We start from the raw sequence: 14,719 nt of genomic DNA, 5'->3' as shown, positions 1-14,719 counted from the left end.
GGCATGTCTGTGTGCCACATGGCACAGGTGTACATGCACAGATGTGCATGTACACAGGAATTCGTTATTTACCATGCTATAGTATTACATGGTAAATAACAAATTCTTAGGGGCCTGTCGCACTGTTTGCAGTGCCTCCTACATATAGATTTACGAAATCGGCCGTTACCGACCAGTATTTGGTGACCTACATCAGGCCCTAGGTGATTTGCCCAGGATCACAGAATCTTGTACATCCTTGCCAAGAATCGAACCTAGTTCCCCAGATTTGAGGTCGGCGGCCCTGGCGGGCCACATGCTCTCCCAATCTCTCCCCTTTACCAAAATAAACTTGACGATCGCTGCTGTTCATAGAGCTTTGTTTGACTGGGCAGAAATTTGAATGCAAGGCCTCCGTCCCCAAATAATATCACCCATTTCAGCAAGCCAAACCAGATACTCTAAAAACTGCCGTTTCGGTTGATCTTTACCAACCCGGTCAGTCCATTTTCTCAGTACCAGAAAGGTGAGTCAATGACTCATAAAAATCATCTTGAAGAAACAGACGGCGTTCCTTTCAAGGAAGGATGACCTTGCCCCATTTCTCAAACCATATGGAATAACGAAAATGCAATCCCATCTAAAGGCAATACTAAGTAAGGAGAGGAGGATTTATATTCTTTGAGCAAAACCCATGATACTTCCCATCAATTATTTCTGCTCTGATTGGGCAATAACAACCGGCATTGGCCCTTGCAGATTCTGTGATTACAGGAGAGAGGCCTTACTTACTACATTTGCTCCTCTGCTGCTTCCTACAGTTTTTAACAGCACAACTTACTTTATCAAAACTATTGTTTTTAAAGAACAGGATCTTTACTTTTAAAGATGCCATGAAGCTGGCACTCTTTGGGAAGTGTATTAACATAATATCCACTGCCATTATGCTGCGAAGGCTCTGAACAGTTTATCTGCAGACATTGCTTCTCGGGTGTTATTGTGTTTCTGAGGACATACCCTGACCATTATTGTTTTGGGGTATGTCTTTTAAGAGAATGAATTCTCAGACAGACTAGCTATGCAGATACGCTACTTTTCTCCACTTGCCACTATTTTAAGCATCCATTCAGATCTAAGATGATTTTATATTGTTATGTACAACCACTCGGTGTTTCTTTTTTTATGTATATGTACCTAATTGCAATATAACTTAACAATCTTGTTTTATTCTGTATGCAATTGTACCAATTTTAAAAAAATTGACACAAATAAATTGAAACTCTGAAGTAATGCTTGTAAATGAAATGAATATCTACATATGTTGGATATACGATAGAATATCTGTTTGGTACAGTCAAAGCATATGAGATGGTGTGAAAAAGCAGGTAATGTCAATCTTGCTGTGGTTTATAAAACAATAAAATGCATTAAAAAACCTTAAAAGTCACTTGAATTAAGGTTGAGCAAAACCGTTCTTTGAAAATCATTAAATGTATCAATATATATATTTAAAATATAAATCCAACATTTTATAATTTTCAGTCTTATCCTTCAATTATAAGAAATATTCTAGCTTAAAGGGATTTTATACTGTAAACAAAAATATCCTAATTGTCCAAAGTATGATATTTTACTTAAACTATGCTGTAATTGAATGCAAAAATGAGTGTCCCACTTTTCAGAGTCTGATTTGAACAAGTCTGCTTTGAACAATCATCATAATTGTTGGTTATTTATATTCCCAAATGTCAAGCTTTCTTCACAGATACTTAAGGCACCCCTAATTGAGAGTTCTTGTCCAAGTTTGTATTATTTTCGTTGTTCAGCTTTATAAACCAGCACCTTCACAAATCTCCCGTTAACCTTGAACAATATATGTATTTTTAACAGGTAATTTAAGTGCAGAAATTGCCATTTTGCATGTGCACATTGTTGTTTCAAATTCTGAGATATTAAGTAATGTGATAGTAAAATGTATTCTTTAAGCAAAGTCAGAGGTTGAAGTTATTGATTTTTGTTTTCTTAGACAATTGTAGAACTTTCAGAAGAACGGGACTGCCTTCATTTTCCGTCCCATACCTCAGCAGCACAATCTCCTTCTGGATCTCCGGGCATGAGACGCACAGAAAGCAGGCAGCACCTTTCAGTAGAATTAGCAGATGCTAAGGCAAAAATAAGAAGGCTCAGGCAAGAACTGTAAGTGCACTCTGAATAGAGATGAATTTGATAATGAAAATGAGATATGTAAAATAATCTGAGGTTCGTCATTGTACCCAATGGTTTAGATAGCCCTCCCCCCAGGCAGCCCAGAAAAAAAGTTCTTCAAATTAGGCTGTCACTACAATGGTTTTTTAAAACAATCCAGTGTGACCGTCCCCTCCATGGTCACTATCTCAAATTTGAATAGAAAGGGTGAAAAGGGTAATATGCAAATGAAATTGAGCAGTCTCAGAAAGCCTAAGTCTTTCTTCCATTGTGTCACCGCTGGGGCACAGAAGGACCCCCAATGTATAGCAATTCTTCCTTTGGCCTGTGCTGTCCCCAATGCCCATATATTTAATCTCAATTTACAGACTTTGGGCCAGATGTAGGTAATCTCGATTTACCTACTCTTAAATACCGAATCATACCGATTCGGTATTTAAGAGTAGGTAAATGGGATGTAGGTAATTTCACTTTTGAAATTACCGAATCGGAATGATTCGGTAATTACCGAATCGGTATTTACCGATTCAGTAATTGCCATTGATTCCTATGGGCCTTAAGGCCCATAGGAATCAATGCCAATTACCGAATCGGTAAATACCGATTCAGTAAAATTACCAAATTTGCAAGGGGGACAGGGTGTCACTTTGACACCCTGTAGCAGCCCTCAATTGTGCTGGGTGCACATGTTGCTGACATACATGCCCTTATGGCATGTATGTCTGCAACATGGCACGTTTTTTAAAGCAAAAAAAAAGCTTTTTGAAGGATTTTCATTATTTACCACCAACTTCTAGTTGGTGGTAAATAACGAATTCTTAAACCCCTGTAGCACTGATTACAGTGCTACCTACATGTTGAATTACAGAATCGGTAATTTTACCAATTCGGTATTTTACCGAATCGGAAAAATTACAAATTCGGTAAAATTACCGATTCTGTAATTTAACATGCCCCTACATCTCAATATCCAAATACCGGTTGGAAAGCTTCCGCAAATCAGTATTTTCGGCCGTTTCCGACCGGTATTTGGATTCCTACATCTGGCCCGAAGTGTGCTAGCATTATACCAAATAGTAATTTTTTTGGACTACTCCAGCAGTCATATCCCTCACACATTTCACCACATCACTCCAGAAACTTTCCGCCTTTGGACCCACACGTCATGTGCAGAAAATCATCCTCAGGCATCCCACATCTACTTCCTAAAGGTGATATCTATAGGTATAATAAATCCCTTCATTTGGTGTGAGGTATGTTTTATCTAAATGATAAACCTATATCAGCTTGAAACCAGCATTAGTGTATATATTTTTTACTTGTTTGCTTGCCTTCGTCCATTCAGATGTTGTCAGTTGTCCAGCGATCTCGGACCTTCTGTGTGTTACCCCCTCTATCTAGTAATACAAACATATTAAGATAATTATTTCAAGTTTCCCCAAAAAGGGATATGAATCTATCCGTGTTCAGCAAGTAGGGTGTTTGTGGATCTATCTATTTGCAATGAAACTCAAACATCAACATTCGATCTCCGCATCTCATCTGGGAGAAGGTGAGGATTTCCAAGTGCTCTTCTTGTATATTATTCTTCACACCTTTTTGACAACTTTCCTTATTCACAGGACTGTTTACAATGTGAAGGTTTCCAACAAATGTTAGATATTGTTATTAGCCTAACTCTGTCCATGACCGAGTTTGTTTACTGCCCTCCAACTTCAACTTCTCAGAACTTTCTTTGGTCCAACTTCTCCTTAACCAGCAACAGAGGATTATTTTGAAGCCTAACCCCACAGTTGTTGAACGTGATAGCCTAGTTCTTGAAATATATTCTGTGGAGTATCGTCCCCAGATTTCTCTAACCCTAACCCTTTTACTGAAATGCTGTCTTGACTTTTACAACAGATCTAGTTTACACCTGCAAACAATATCTTTCAGCTGTTGCTGACCATCTTAATAGGCCATGTAATCAAAAGAGGGAGAGAGAAGAGGAGATTACTTTGGCTTCCATAGGGATAAGATGATAATCGGAGGAGAATGAATCACATGTCTTACTTTTCCAGGGTCTTACGATCTTTGTTCTGGAGACCCTCATTCACACTAACTCAGGGTGGGGTATATGTTGATTGTCCGCTCTGTCTTTTAGTTAAATAGCATCATCATTGGGTCTTTATTACTTAAGTTTCCAGTTCTCCAAGTGATCTACGTTCCTCCACCTGGAGGGAGACCGTCTGATTTCAAGACAGGTGTGATTAAAAAGTGAACAGTGTCAAAATGGGTGAGTTTAGAATTACCTCTGTTCCCTTGTTTGGTCTTTTATTTGACAGGGAAGGGGAAATGTTACAAAATGTTGTAGGTGGTGCTCAAGAGAATGTGTTAATGATCCACCGTACCTGATGTTAGGTTGTAACAGGTCGACATGGTTCAGTCAAAACAGGTCGGTGGGCCTTCTTCAGGGGAACGGAGGGCTGCGAAAATCCTCACAGTTTTTTGTTAAGGCTGTGAGATGCTTGGCTTTAACTTCTTAAAGTAGTGTTTTGTTGGAGGGAATCTGCTGTGGGAGCACCAGCCTGAAAAGGTTGAATTGAGTTTTGTCTAACCAGCTTGCCATTGTCACAGGAAATGGCTCACAACTTCTTGCTAAAGAGTGGAGGGGTATGGCTTTAACTACTTTAAGTAGTGCTTGGATGGAGGGTCCTGATAGGACTGTTGGCGATTTTCAAACTCAAATGCTAAGGGGGTGGCCTTTGGTTTAAGGCCAGTCAGGTGATGTGTGTAACCTCCCCGCTTATGTACCCACACACCACAACATTTATAGGAGAAGTTCTTTTTACTTCTTTGCTGTCCAAAAACCATATCTCCATTACATAAATAATAATGTTGCTTTTCTCAAGGTTGATGATAGATTTATTGATTTGCAGTAATTATTAAGGGCCTCTAATTAGTTTTATACACCTATCCCTTTTTAGTCAAGTAGCACTACGTCAACCTCGTACTGTTGGACAAGAATGTGGATTTCTTGGGGGGTAAGGATGAGCGTCAGTTAAAGATGACTGTAGATTATCAATGTATAGAATAAACATCAGAGTTATTACACAACCCTGTTTTAGGTATGTGTTAGTTTGAAGTTTTGGGGAATGTGTTGCAGTACTATCAAATGTGGTCTGTACATACATTCTGTTAACTAATTGGCATATTGCAATCAATGAGGTAGAATGAAGACCCTCGGGTCTACAATTCTGTCCATATTTAGGTCCTATCAATGCATTCAAAGTAAGTAGCAAACTCAATATAGCTTTCCTACACATTTTGACTTGAATGAGTGTGCTTATTGATAAGCATTGACAGGGCTGTTATATGATCTGACGTCCAAGAATAGGCTCTAAAACCAGCTCAAATAATAGGCAGCTGCCTGCGCTCGTCCATCCAGTCAAAGAGATCTCCATCGACATCATGAAGAGCTATTAGTCTGTCACTACTTGGAGTGTTGAGTAGGCCCTTTGTATATAACTGTTGTAAAATAGAGCCCCTCCAGGAATCTAGCATTGCTTAGTTTAAAATGGCAATACTAAATATTGGAATAAGACCTCAATAATCCTTATTGTATTTAAATAAAACTGTCCTAAGGCAATTTGTGCTAGGTGCACCATCAATTTGAGTGCTGTTAATGAGTGTTTGCAGGCTGGTGGTCATTTGTAGAGAGCCTGGCGGTAATGCTAGCCTGTACCAACGTACCATCCTCTTACAGGCACTTGATGTAGTTACCAGTCTGATAATGCTACCAAAAAACCCAAGCTATTTTAATTTGGAGAATCTAGTGGATTGATACATTCTCAGAATTTCTTGAAGTCTTTGGATTTACACATGTTAAAATGTTTATCTAAAGTGAGTCATTATGAGATTGTTTAGTATGTTAAACAAGCTTTTTATATTCTCCCCGTAATTCGCTGATTTTATATATGACATACCAAACGTCATGGTGTCATGATAGTTTTCTGATAACTCTATTAAGTTTTCACTTTTTTATTTCTTTGTTTTAAATTTTTTTCTGTTTTTGGGAAGTCATTCCTTTATTCTGGACACGAGAATGGAATACCTTGTAGTAGGGAGAGCCTCTTTGAAGAGACTCGTCTTCAATTCCATTTTGAATGCACCAAATTTGGTAATTCCTAAGATTTTGGGTACATGAGTTGCAGAGCTGTGCGCTGATGTCTCATATACATTTTACCAACTTGAGTTTTGCAGTTAAATCTGAGCTGCATGATCAGATTATCCAAATCTTGTAAGTATTTGAATCGGTGATCAAATTCGATTTTTGAAGACAATGAAATCTTTTTATTCTTTGCCTCACCAGGCGCCAGTATAGGACTTTACGAGATGGATTAAAAAATACCTAATTAATTTAAATGTAAGCAAAGCCTAGGTGCTTGGTTTTATGTGGTCTGTAGTTTAAACATTTCACACCAGATCACTTCTATTTAAACCCAATTAATGGTATATCTCCTTCACTGGGCCAGGTGTTCCCAAAGAGGACAGCAGGCAGAACCCCCTGTTAATGGCGTAGCTGATCCCGATAGTGCAAACCATCTACTCCTCCTGGTGTTTCTTGGTGTCAGGCACACACATCAGTGTGTCAGCATCCCATCAAACTTTCTTGCAGAAAAGTAAAAAATGTTATTTTGCCACACTTTTGCCTCAGAAGTTATGTTACTTAAATATTCTGAACCCATCCATACAGACTGCTGCTTTTTGGTAAAATTCTGTCCACATCAAGAAGGCACAACAGTAATCCATATGGTACATCTAGCATATATTATTAAAGCTTAGAAATTGGTAAGATACACGAGATGTTAAAATACACTGTGCCAGATCACAGCTAGTACGATTTGTCATTAAGCAGCTTTGCATTTCCTGTGTCAAAATCACTCAGTTAAATTCATATGCACATTATTTTCTCATTATTATGACATTTGGATATGTATAAACCAGAGGCTTTCAATCAGTAAGCAGTTTTTTTTCTTCAGCATGGCATAAGCCCCTTCAGGAAGATATGGCAAGTGTAGAAAATGCTTCGTACCAGCTTTCACAGGATAAATCTGTACTTGCGGATCTGCACTGGGGAGTCTATAACCAGCTGCAGTCGGGGAAAAAAGTGAAAAGATTGCAGTTATTAGTCTGATTGACGGTTAATACATAGTGCAGGTTTGCAGGCCCGCGATTTCATTATAATTTTGCTCAGCCGTTTCCAGTCTTTGCTTCAAACCTGTAATTAGACATTTAATAATGCCTGTCGAGTCTGCATGGTAATGCGGTTTAAAGTCGTTCCATCAACCCTCCCTAGGCTTCATGTTCCAAATAAAGTAAAGGATAAAAAGCCCAAATTGTCTTGGAAAAAAATCTGAATAATTTTGATACTGCATTTAATCAGTTTCACGAAAATGTGTTAAAAATACAGTATCTACTCAAAGCTATCTAAAACATAATATTGGGTTTTCTTTCTTTGTATATTTTTGGGGTTAGATAAGAGTCTGACAACATAGCAAAACGAGGAGAGTATTAGGAGCTGAATCGAGCAGAACAGATGTTTATGACTCACTAGTTTCACGTTATTTTATGTACATGTTTAAGGTTTCTATTTTAGCAGTATTCATCGAGCAGGCACGTATTTTAAACCTTCTGGGTCGAAAGTGAATTATCTCTACGACTTGAATAGTGCGTTAATAACAGATCATAAAATGAGATCAGGTGCAAGTGTGGCTGATAAAACGTGCCTGCTGTGCCTGTTTGGAAGTAGAGATAACGAAGGAGGAGCCCTGCCAAGCTGATCTTCACGGGGCCTACAGTTAAAGGCTTATGCAAAGCCGTACTTCTGTAATACACTTTTGCATACTCTTATAACTGTGTACATTTACCCCAAAAGTATCTAAATGGGAAAAATTAGACTACTCATATACAGTTAGTACTAATAGAAGAGAATGTGCCTTCTTTGCTCCTGTAGTACTTCTTCGTGTACTCCTAAATGCATACGTGACTCTGTCCCCATCACACTACAGGCAGAGTCTGGCAGCACTGGTGACTAGGGGGCACTAGGAGGCTCCAGAGTGCAGCACAATAGTAGGCATCTCAACATTAGGCAAGAACTATTTTATAACACAGGACAGTGTGCAGGAAGAAGCAGATGCCTGATATTGTTCTGCATGTTATGTTTTGCAGATTTGTAAAGCACACTATCACCACTAGGTTATCCTGACGCTGAGTAGGTGTGAGTCTAGCCACTACGGACTGGTGGGACTACTCAGAAAGCCAGGTCTTCAGCTTCTTACAGAATTCAGGAAGTAAGGGGGAGACTTTTATATGTAGCAGCAGGACATTCCCGCTTTAGGAGCGATGTGGGACAAGGCTTGACCACCATATCTAGTTTTCCGTATGCCTAGAATGTGTCCAAGTAGGTGTCTGGATGATTGGAGGTATCTGGATGGTTTGTGAAAGCAAATGTGATTGTTCAGGTATGCTGGGTCAATGTTATGTAGTGCCTTTAAATTGTGGATAAGGAGTTTGAATTGTGCTAATTTGTGAAATGAGGGACAGTGGAGTTCCCTCAGGATGATGTGATGTGAGTGCAGTGTGGGAGGTTGACTGTGATTCTAGTCGCCAAGTTCTGAATGGTCTGCAGCCTTCTGGTGAGTCTCTTGTTGTTCCCGGTTAGAGAGTCTTCCCATAGCCCAGCTTGCATGTGACCAAAGTGCTGATTAGGAGCTATTTGAAAATCTTCCTCAGCATCTTCATGGTATGATGAGGCAGTGACAGCATAGACATGGGTGGTCATGTCGGGTTTACTGTTGATGATGATCCTGAGGCTTTTGGCGTGGGTGGAGGTAGTAAGTCTGAAGACTTGCTGCATTGTAAATCTGAAGGTCAAACAGCCACTGTTTTAAAAAAGAATGTCCGATTTCTATCAAGATAGGTATCTGCAATTTAGAGGCAATAGTAGTTATATCAAAGAGGTTGCTCTTCTCGAGAGAGTAAGGAGTAGGTTGAGATTGTCTTAAGAGGAGGGCGCGGCTTTCATCCGAGAAAGATGGCTGCCTGCTAAACGGGCTCTGTGTTGCCTGGGGCTGGTCCCCCGATATCCACCTAGAAATCCTGCAGTGCTTGCCCAGCTTGGATGGGGACGTGACAGAGAATCCCTGGCGACTGTACAGTGGGGCACAAGAGTGACAGGGCGGTGCCACTGACACGTAAAGCTGTCTCGCAGCCAGCTGGGAAGCCTCAGGAAGATGGTGGTTGTGGACTTGCTGGCCAGGGTGCTTAAAGCGCATTTACTCACCCCTTTCCCTCACATCACATACTGACGTAGTTAATACCTCTGGAGAGCAACAGGTGATGCGGGCTGCTCGCCCGCTGGAAGAGCAGACCTGGGACGCTCTGTTAGCGGATGAACCAGCCTTCATTGAAGAGCCTAGAGGGCGGTGAGAATCCTGGGAGGGGACCAGAGGTGTTAACGGGGGTGGGCTGCCAAAGTGAGATCTAGTGCCGCGTTGACTGTAGCGGGCTCAGCCTTGGGCGGAGGCGGGGGCCCGCAGACCCTGGTGAGTGGCATGGCGGCGTCCGCAAAAGCGGAGAATGAATGGATGGTTTGCAGGCGTCGGCCCTGTACGTGCAGCCTACACGCCGGTGGAAGTAGAGCCATTTGAGGCATGGAGAGTGAGTCTGATGAGGAGGCCAATGGGTAGCTCACTGGCACAGGACACCTGGGCCAAGGTGTGCCTTGTGAGTGGTGCCTAGGGGGCTGGGGAAGATCTGCGGGCCCTGGTGTGACTGGCCACATGCTCCCTACTTTGGGGGTCTGGTGAGATGTTGGGGCAAGGATCCAGCTGAAAAGAGTGTGCTAGGCGTGGTGTTTGGAGGCCTCCTGGGCAGTGGAGTGCCTGGAGGTTTCTAAGAGGTGGCAGTGGGCTGGAGCCCACAAATTTTGCTTGAACTGACACCCAGACTAAGGTGGGCAATAGGGAGATTGGTGTGTCCAGTGTGCCGGACAGTGTTTAGTGGTGCTTGACCTTCCCAGGCCCGTGTGGGTTGAGGCCCGGTCATGGAGGCTGGGCGAGAGAAGAAAAAGCCCCTGCAATGGTGAAAGCCCACCCCCAAAAACCCCCACAACAGAATAACCTAGACAAGTACACTATGAAGATGCCCGTGGGCAGGACACTGACCCAAGAGGTAGAGAACGCAACTCCAAGAGGGGAGTCGCAACAAGGTGAGGAACCCTCCCTACGCACAATCATGGCTGCCATACAGGAACTATGGGGCTCCATCTCGCCTATTGAACCCAATCTGGATGTCAGTCTCCTCCTGGCTGACTTCCAGAAAATGTCCGAAAAAGTGGCAGTGACGGAAATGCACATAAACTGACCGCTTTCCACAGCAAAACGTCTGGAGGAACAAGTACAGACCTTGACAAAACAAAGCACGGCCATGGCCGCTAGGCTGGAAGACCAGAAGGGGAGAGCAAGATGGGACAACATAAGAGTTGTGGGAGTTTCCAAGGGGTCCCAGGGCCCCAGTGTTGATTTGTTCCTCAAGGACCTGATCCTTAATAAACTGAAACCGAAACGCCTCTCAAACTTTTACTCAGAGGAGAAAGCCCACTGGGCGTTGGGCCACCTACGCGATCAGGAGCATCTCCGCTTACAATAATCGCCTGGACAATGAAATTCAGGGACTGGGACGCGATACTGCAAGCAGACCGGACACAAAGAGATTTATACATTGTCAACATGGTGATTCGTTTTTTCCCCGACTTTACCTTGCCTGTGAACTGCCAGAGGAGAAACTTGGATGAAGTGAAAAGAGCACTGCGAGCTAAGAAATGGAAATATATGATGCTCTACCCCTCCAAATTGAAAGTCATCACAGATGTAAAGACATGGCACTTCACCAACCCTGAGGAAGTGCGGGACTGGCTGACAGCTGGAGGGTGGCTGGGGAGGGGGCCAATGGCAACAGAAAGAAAGATCGGCCGAAGGGGCCCAGTGAGAGGAGTACCCCCGGAAACCCAGCGAGAATTACATGTTCGAGGCATATGGGCTGCAGATGGTACATTATGAATAGATCGCCATCTGGTGTTGGGCTCGGATGATTGCACTTGTTTTTCTCTTGGAGAAGTCTTTTGTCGTCACGAGACTGGTGACTCCTCCTTTGGGTGCTAGTGCGCATGGGCATCGGCTACATCCTTAGATTGTTTTTTTCCGCCATCAGGTTCGGATGAGGATCGAAGCGCTCCAGATCGACTTCGAGAAAAAGTGATATTTCGGCGCGTATTCCCTTTCCAATTCGACAGTATTGTTATCGAGCGCGATTTCATTTCCATTCCGACGCGTTTCGAGTCCAACAATAAACATTTTCTTCTACGTCGACGAGACCGGGAGGCCTTTCTCGACGTAGTCCAGCCCGGAGTCCATGGAAAGGACTCCATTTAAGAGATGTCCAACGTGTGAAGCTCCCACACAAGGACCTACACGAGGTGTGCAATCTCTGCCTGCACTAACTTGCTATCACAACTCCTCCCTCTCTGCCTAAAACAGAAACAGTTATAGGTGACTTCAATATCCATTATGAAAACTCCACCAACCCGGAGGCCAAACACCTGGAAAGTGACATGGCAATAATACAATTAGCTCAGTGGATCAAAGAATCAACCCATACGGCCGGACGTACACTAGATCTACTGTTCTTCAACATCAAATCTATCAATGTGCAGGACATCAAACCATTGCCTTGAACTGACCACTCCCTAATCTTCTTCTCCTTTAGCCTACCAGATAAACATTCCAGGCTAAAACAGAGTTTCAGTCAGGGAAAAGAGCATGGAACTAAATCACCGTTGACTCATTTTCCTCACATTTCTCCCACTACAATCTGACACGTCTCACAATAATTCTGTTCAAACGGAAGCTGAACATCTACAAAAAGAAATCGAGAAAGCACTTGATCAGTGCGCTCCAAAACTAAACAGGAAATCTAACAATAAAACTCGAACTGAAAAGTGGTTCTCTTTAGTACTAAAACGAATAAAAATAAAGTGCCGAACCCGGGAGCATAGATGGAGACTGGCAAAAGACAGCAAGGACAGGCAGAGCTACCTAGTCGAACCGAAAAGCTATCACTATGCCCTAAAATATGCTAAGAAAAACTATTACACAAAAAAGATCGAAGATAATGGTAATTCATCTAAAGAACTATATAAAGTAATCCGAGAACTTTGCAAACCCACTAGCTTGTCTCAAACTATGGCACCTACAATAGAGAACTGCAAGCTACTCAACAACTTCTTTACAGACAAAGTGACCAAAATCTTAGCATCCTTTAACCGCCAGCCCGAGGGAGATAACATAGACTGGGAAATCGTGACATTCCAGCCCCTGGCTCAGGTCCATCTGGCCACTCTGGCCCCCTTTTCAGAAGAGCAGGTAGCTAAAGCTATAACTGAGCTTAAAGCAGAATCGCCACTTGATCCCTGCCCACACTTTATCTTCTCCCGATTAGTGTCAGTGCTATGCCCCCATGTCACAACATTTTTTAATCAATCTTTAGAGCTAGCCTCCATCCCATATATATATGGAAGCAAACAGTGGTCTTTCCTCTATTAATAAAACCAGGTCTGGAAATTTATGACCCAGCAAATTATTGACCTATATTGCAGCTACCATACTTATCCAAAGTCTTGGCGAGACTGATTAATAGACAACTCACCACTTTTCTTTAAACCAATAACCTACTGGACCCCTTCTAGACAGGTTTTAGAGCCAACAACAGCACTGAGGACACTTTGTATCCGATAATATCAGATGCCTAGTGGATCAAGACAGAGCTGTAGCACTGATCCTCTTGGACCTAACTGCAGCTTTTGATACTGTATCTCGCAATAAACTACTATGAATTCTCCACGAGAAAGGATTACATTCAAAACCCCTCTCATGGTTCGCTTACTTCCTGAAAAACAGAACCCAAAAAATTCAGATGGGCTCCTGCTCCTCAACAAAAAGCATCAAACATGGAGTTCCACAGGTAGCCTCTCTAAGCCGTACCCTCTTTAATACGCATGTCTCTTCCCTAGCAGTCATCAGCAGGATATGGGGCTTTGACATCTGCTCGTATGCCGATGATACACAATTACTGATCCCCCTGGATGACAGACTTGCTAACACTGACATTAAGGGTAACCTAATTAACTGCCTTACCGAAGTCTCAACTTGGATGACAGATCACTACCCAAAGCTAAATGCTGGAAAATCCGAGACTTTGCACATTCAATTTTGGACAGCAGCTGGTGGCCCCAAGCGCTGGGAACCTTCCCTGAACCTAAACATGCTGCCAAAAATCTGGGCATCCTATTCAATAATGCTCTATAAAATGCAGGACCAAATACGCACGGTATGTGGAAAAAGTTTCGCCATACTGAAACTTTTCCACAGACTTTTTCCTTGGATTCCTCTAAACTGCAAAAAACGGTCACTCAGGCCCTTTTTCTGAGCAGACTGGACTGCGGAAATGCACTTTACATGGGCATGTCCGAATACGTATTTTCTCGTCTTCAGGTGGTCCAGAACGCTGCCGCTAGACGGATCAGAAATTAAAACAGATGCAGCTCAGCTTCTGACAGCATGAAGGAGCTACACTGGTTGCTGGTGTGCCAAAGAGCCAAATTCAAGCTCCTCTGCTATGCTCATAGAACCTTACATAAGAAAGGCCACCATATTGTGCGAGACAAAATGGCATTCCACGTTCCGTCTTGTAACCTGAGATGGTGCCATCAGGCCCTTGTAAAAGTCAAATGTACTACCAGAGTCAGGATGGGAGATCGCTCCTTTTCTAAATCAGCTGCGGTTCTGTGGAATGATCTCCCTCCTGACTTACGCCTGACAGATGACTATCTGCTTTTTAGAAAGAAGCTAAAAACCTTCCTGTTCCCCATATACTAAGTCAAGTACTCACTAATCGGAATAACCTGCGCTGCATTCAAATTCCCTCTTTTCCTACACCACATAGAATGCTATCCTAGCACCGTGATGTCCTTCGGGATGAAGGTTGCGCTCTACAAATGCCAAATACAAATACAAAATTTGCTGTCTTATGGAGGGAGCATAGCCCTGAGAGTTGTCAATACACTTCTTTGTCGTGACCGCATGGTAGCTTCTATAGAATAGATTACTTGATTATAATCCAGACCCAAGTGCCACAGTTCTCCACCGCAGCGACCCTGGCAAGAGGATTATCGGACCACTCCCCAGTGGAGGTCTAGCTGTCGGGTCCGTTGGTGGGTCACCAGATGCTGCCTGGTACCTGAAAATAGGAAGATGAGAGATAAAGTACACACATGCGCTGAATTTTATTTCAAAGAAAATCATGGGTCGGTAGTTTTGGTGGTGAATCTTTGGGAGGCCTTCAACACAGTGATCAGGGCGGGGGAGGCCTCAGGCAATAATTGGGGGTAAAAAATAGGAATCTCGTGCAGACATTGAAAGAGAGATACTGGAGCTTG

General features: G+C 42.6%; 1 protein-coding gene across 2 annotated transcripts in view; it reads left to right on the top strand.

Moving 5' to 3' along the window:
- The window catches only part of CCDC88A (coiled-coil and HOOK domain protein 88A), an 865,879-nt gene that overhangs the window by 397,504 nt on the left and 453,656 nt on the right, over positions 1–14,719 (top strand). For both annotated transcript variants that reach the window (XM_086927667.1, XM_086927666.1), the window contains exon 8: positions 2,006–2,175. In XM_086927667.1, coding sequence (XP_086783793.1) covers positions 2,006–2,175 — 170 coding nt within the window. The remainder of the gene's footprint in view (positions 1–2,005; positions 2,176–14,719) is intronic.

The sequence above is a fragment of the Lissotriton vulgaris genome, chromosome 6 (assembly GCF_964263255.1).
Source record: "Lissotriton vulgaris chromosome 6, aLisVul1.2, whole genome shotgun sequence".
In the NCBI taxonomy this organism is placed as follows: domain Eukaryota; kingdom Metazoa; phylum Chordata; class Amphibia; order Caudata; family Salamandridae; genus Lissotriton; species Lissotriton vulgaris.
The sequence above is the reverse complement of the archived record's forward strand: the minus strand, read 5'-3'. Positions and strand labels throughout refer to the sequence as shown.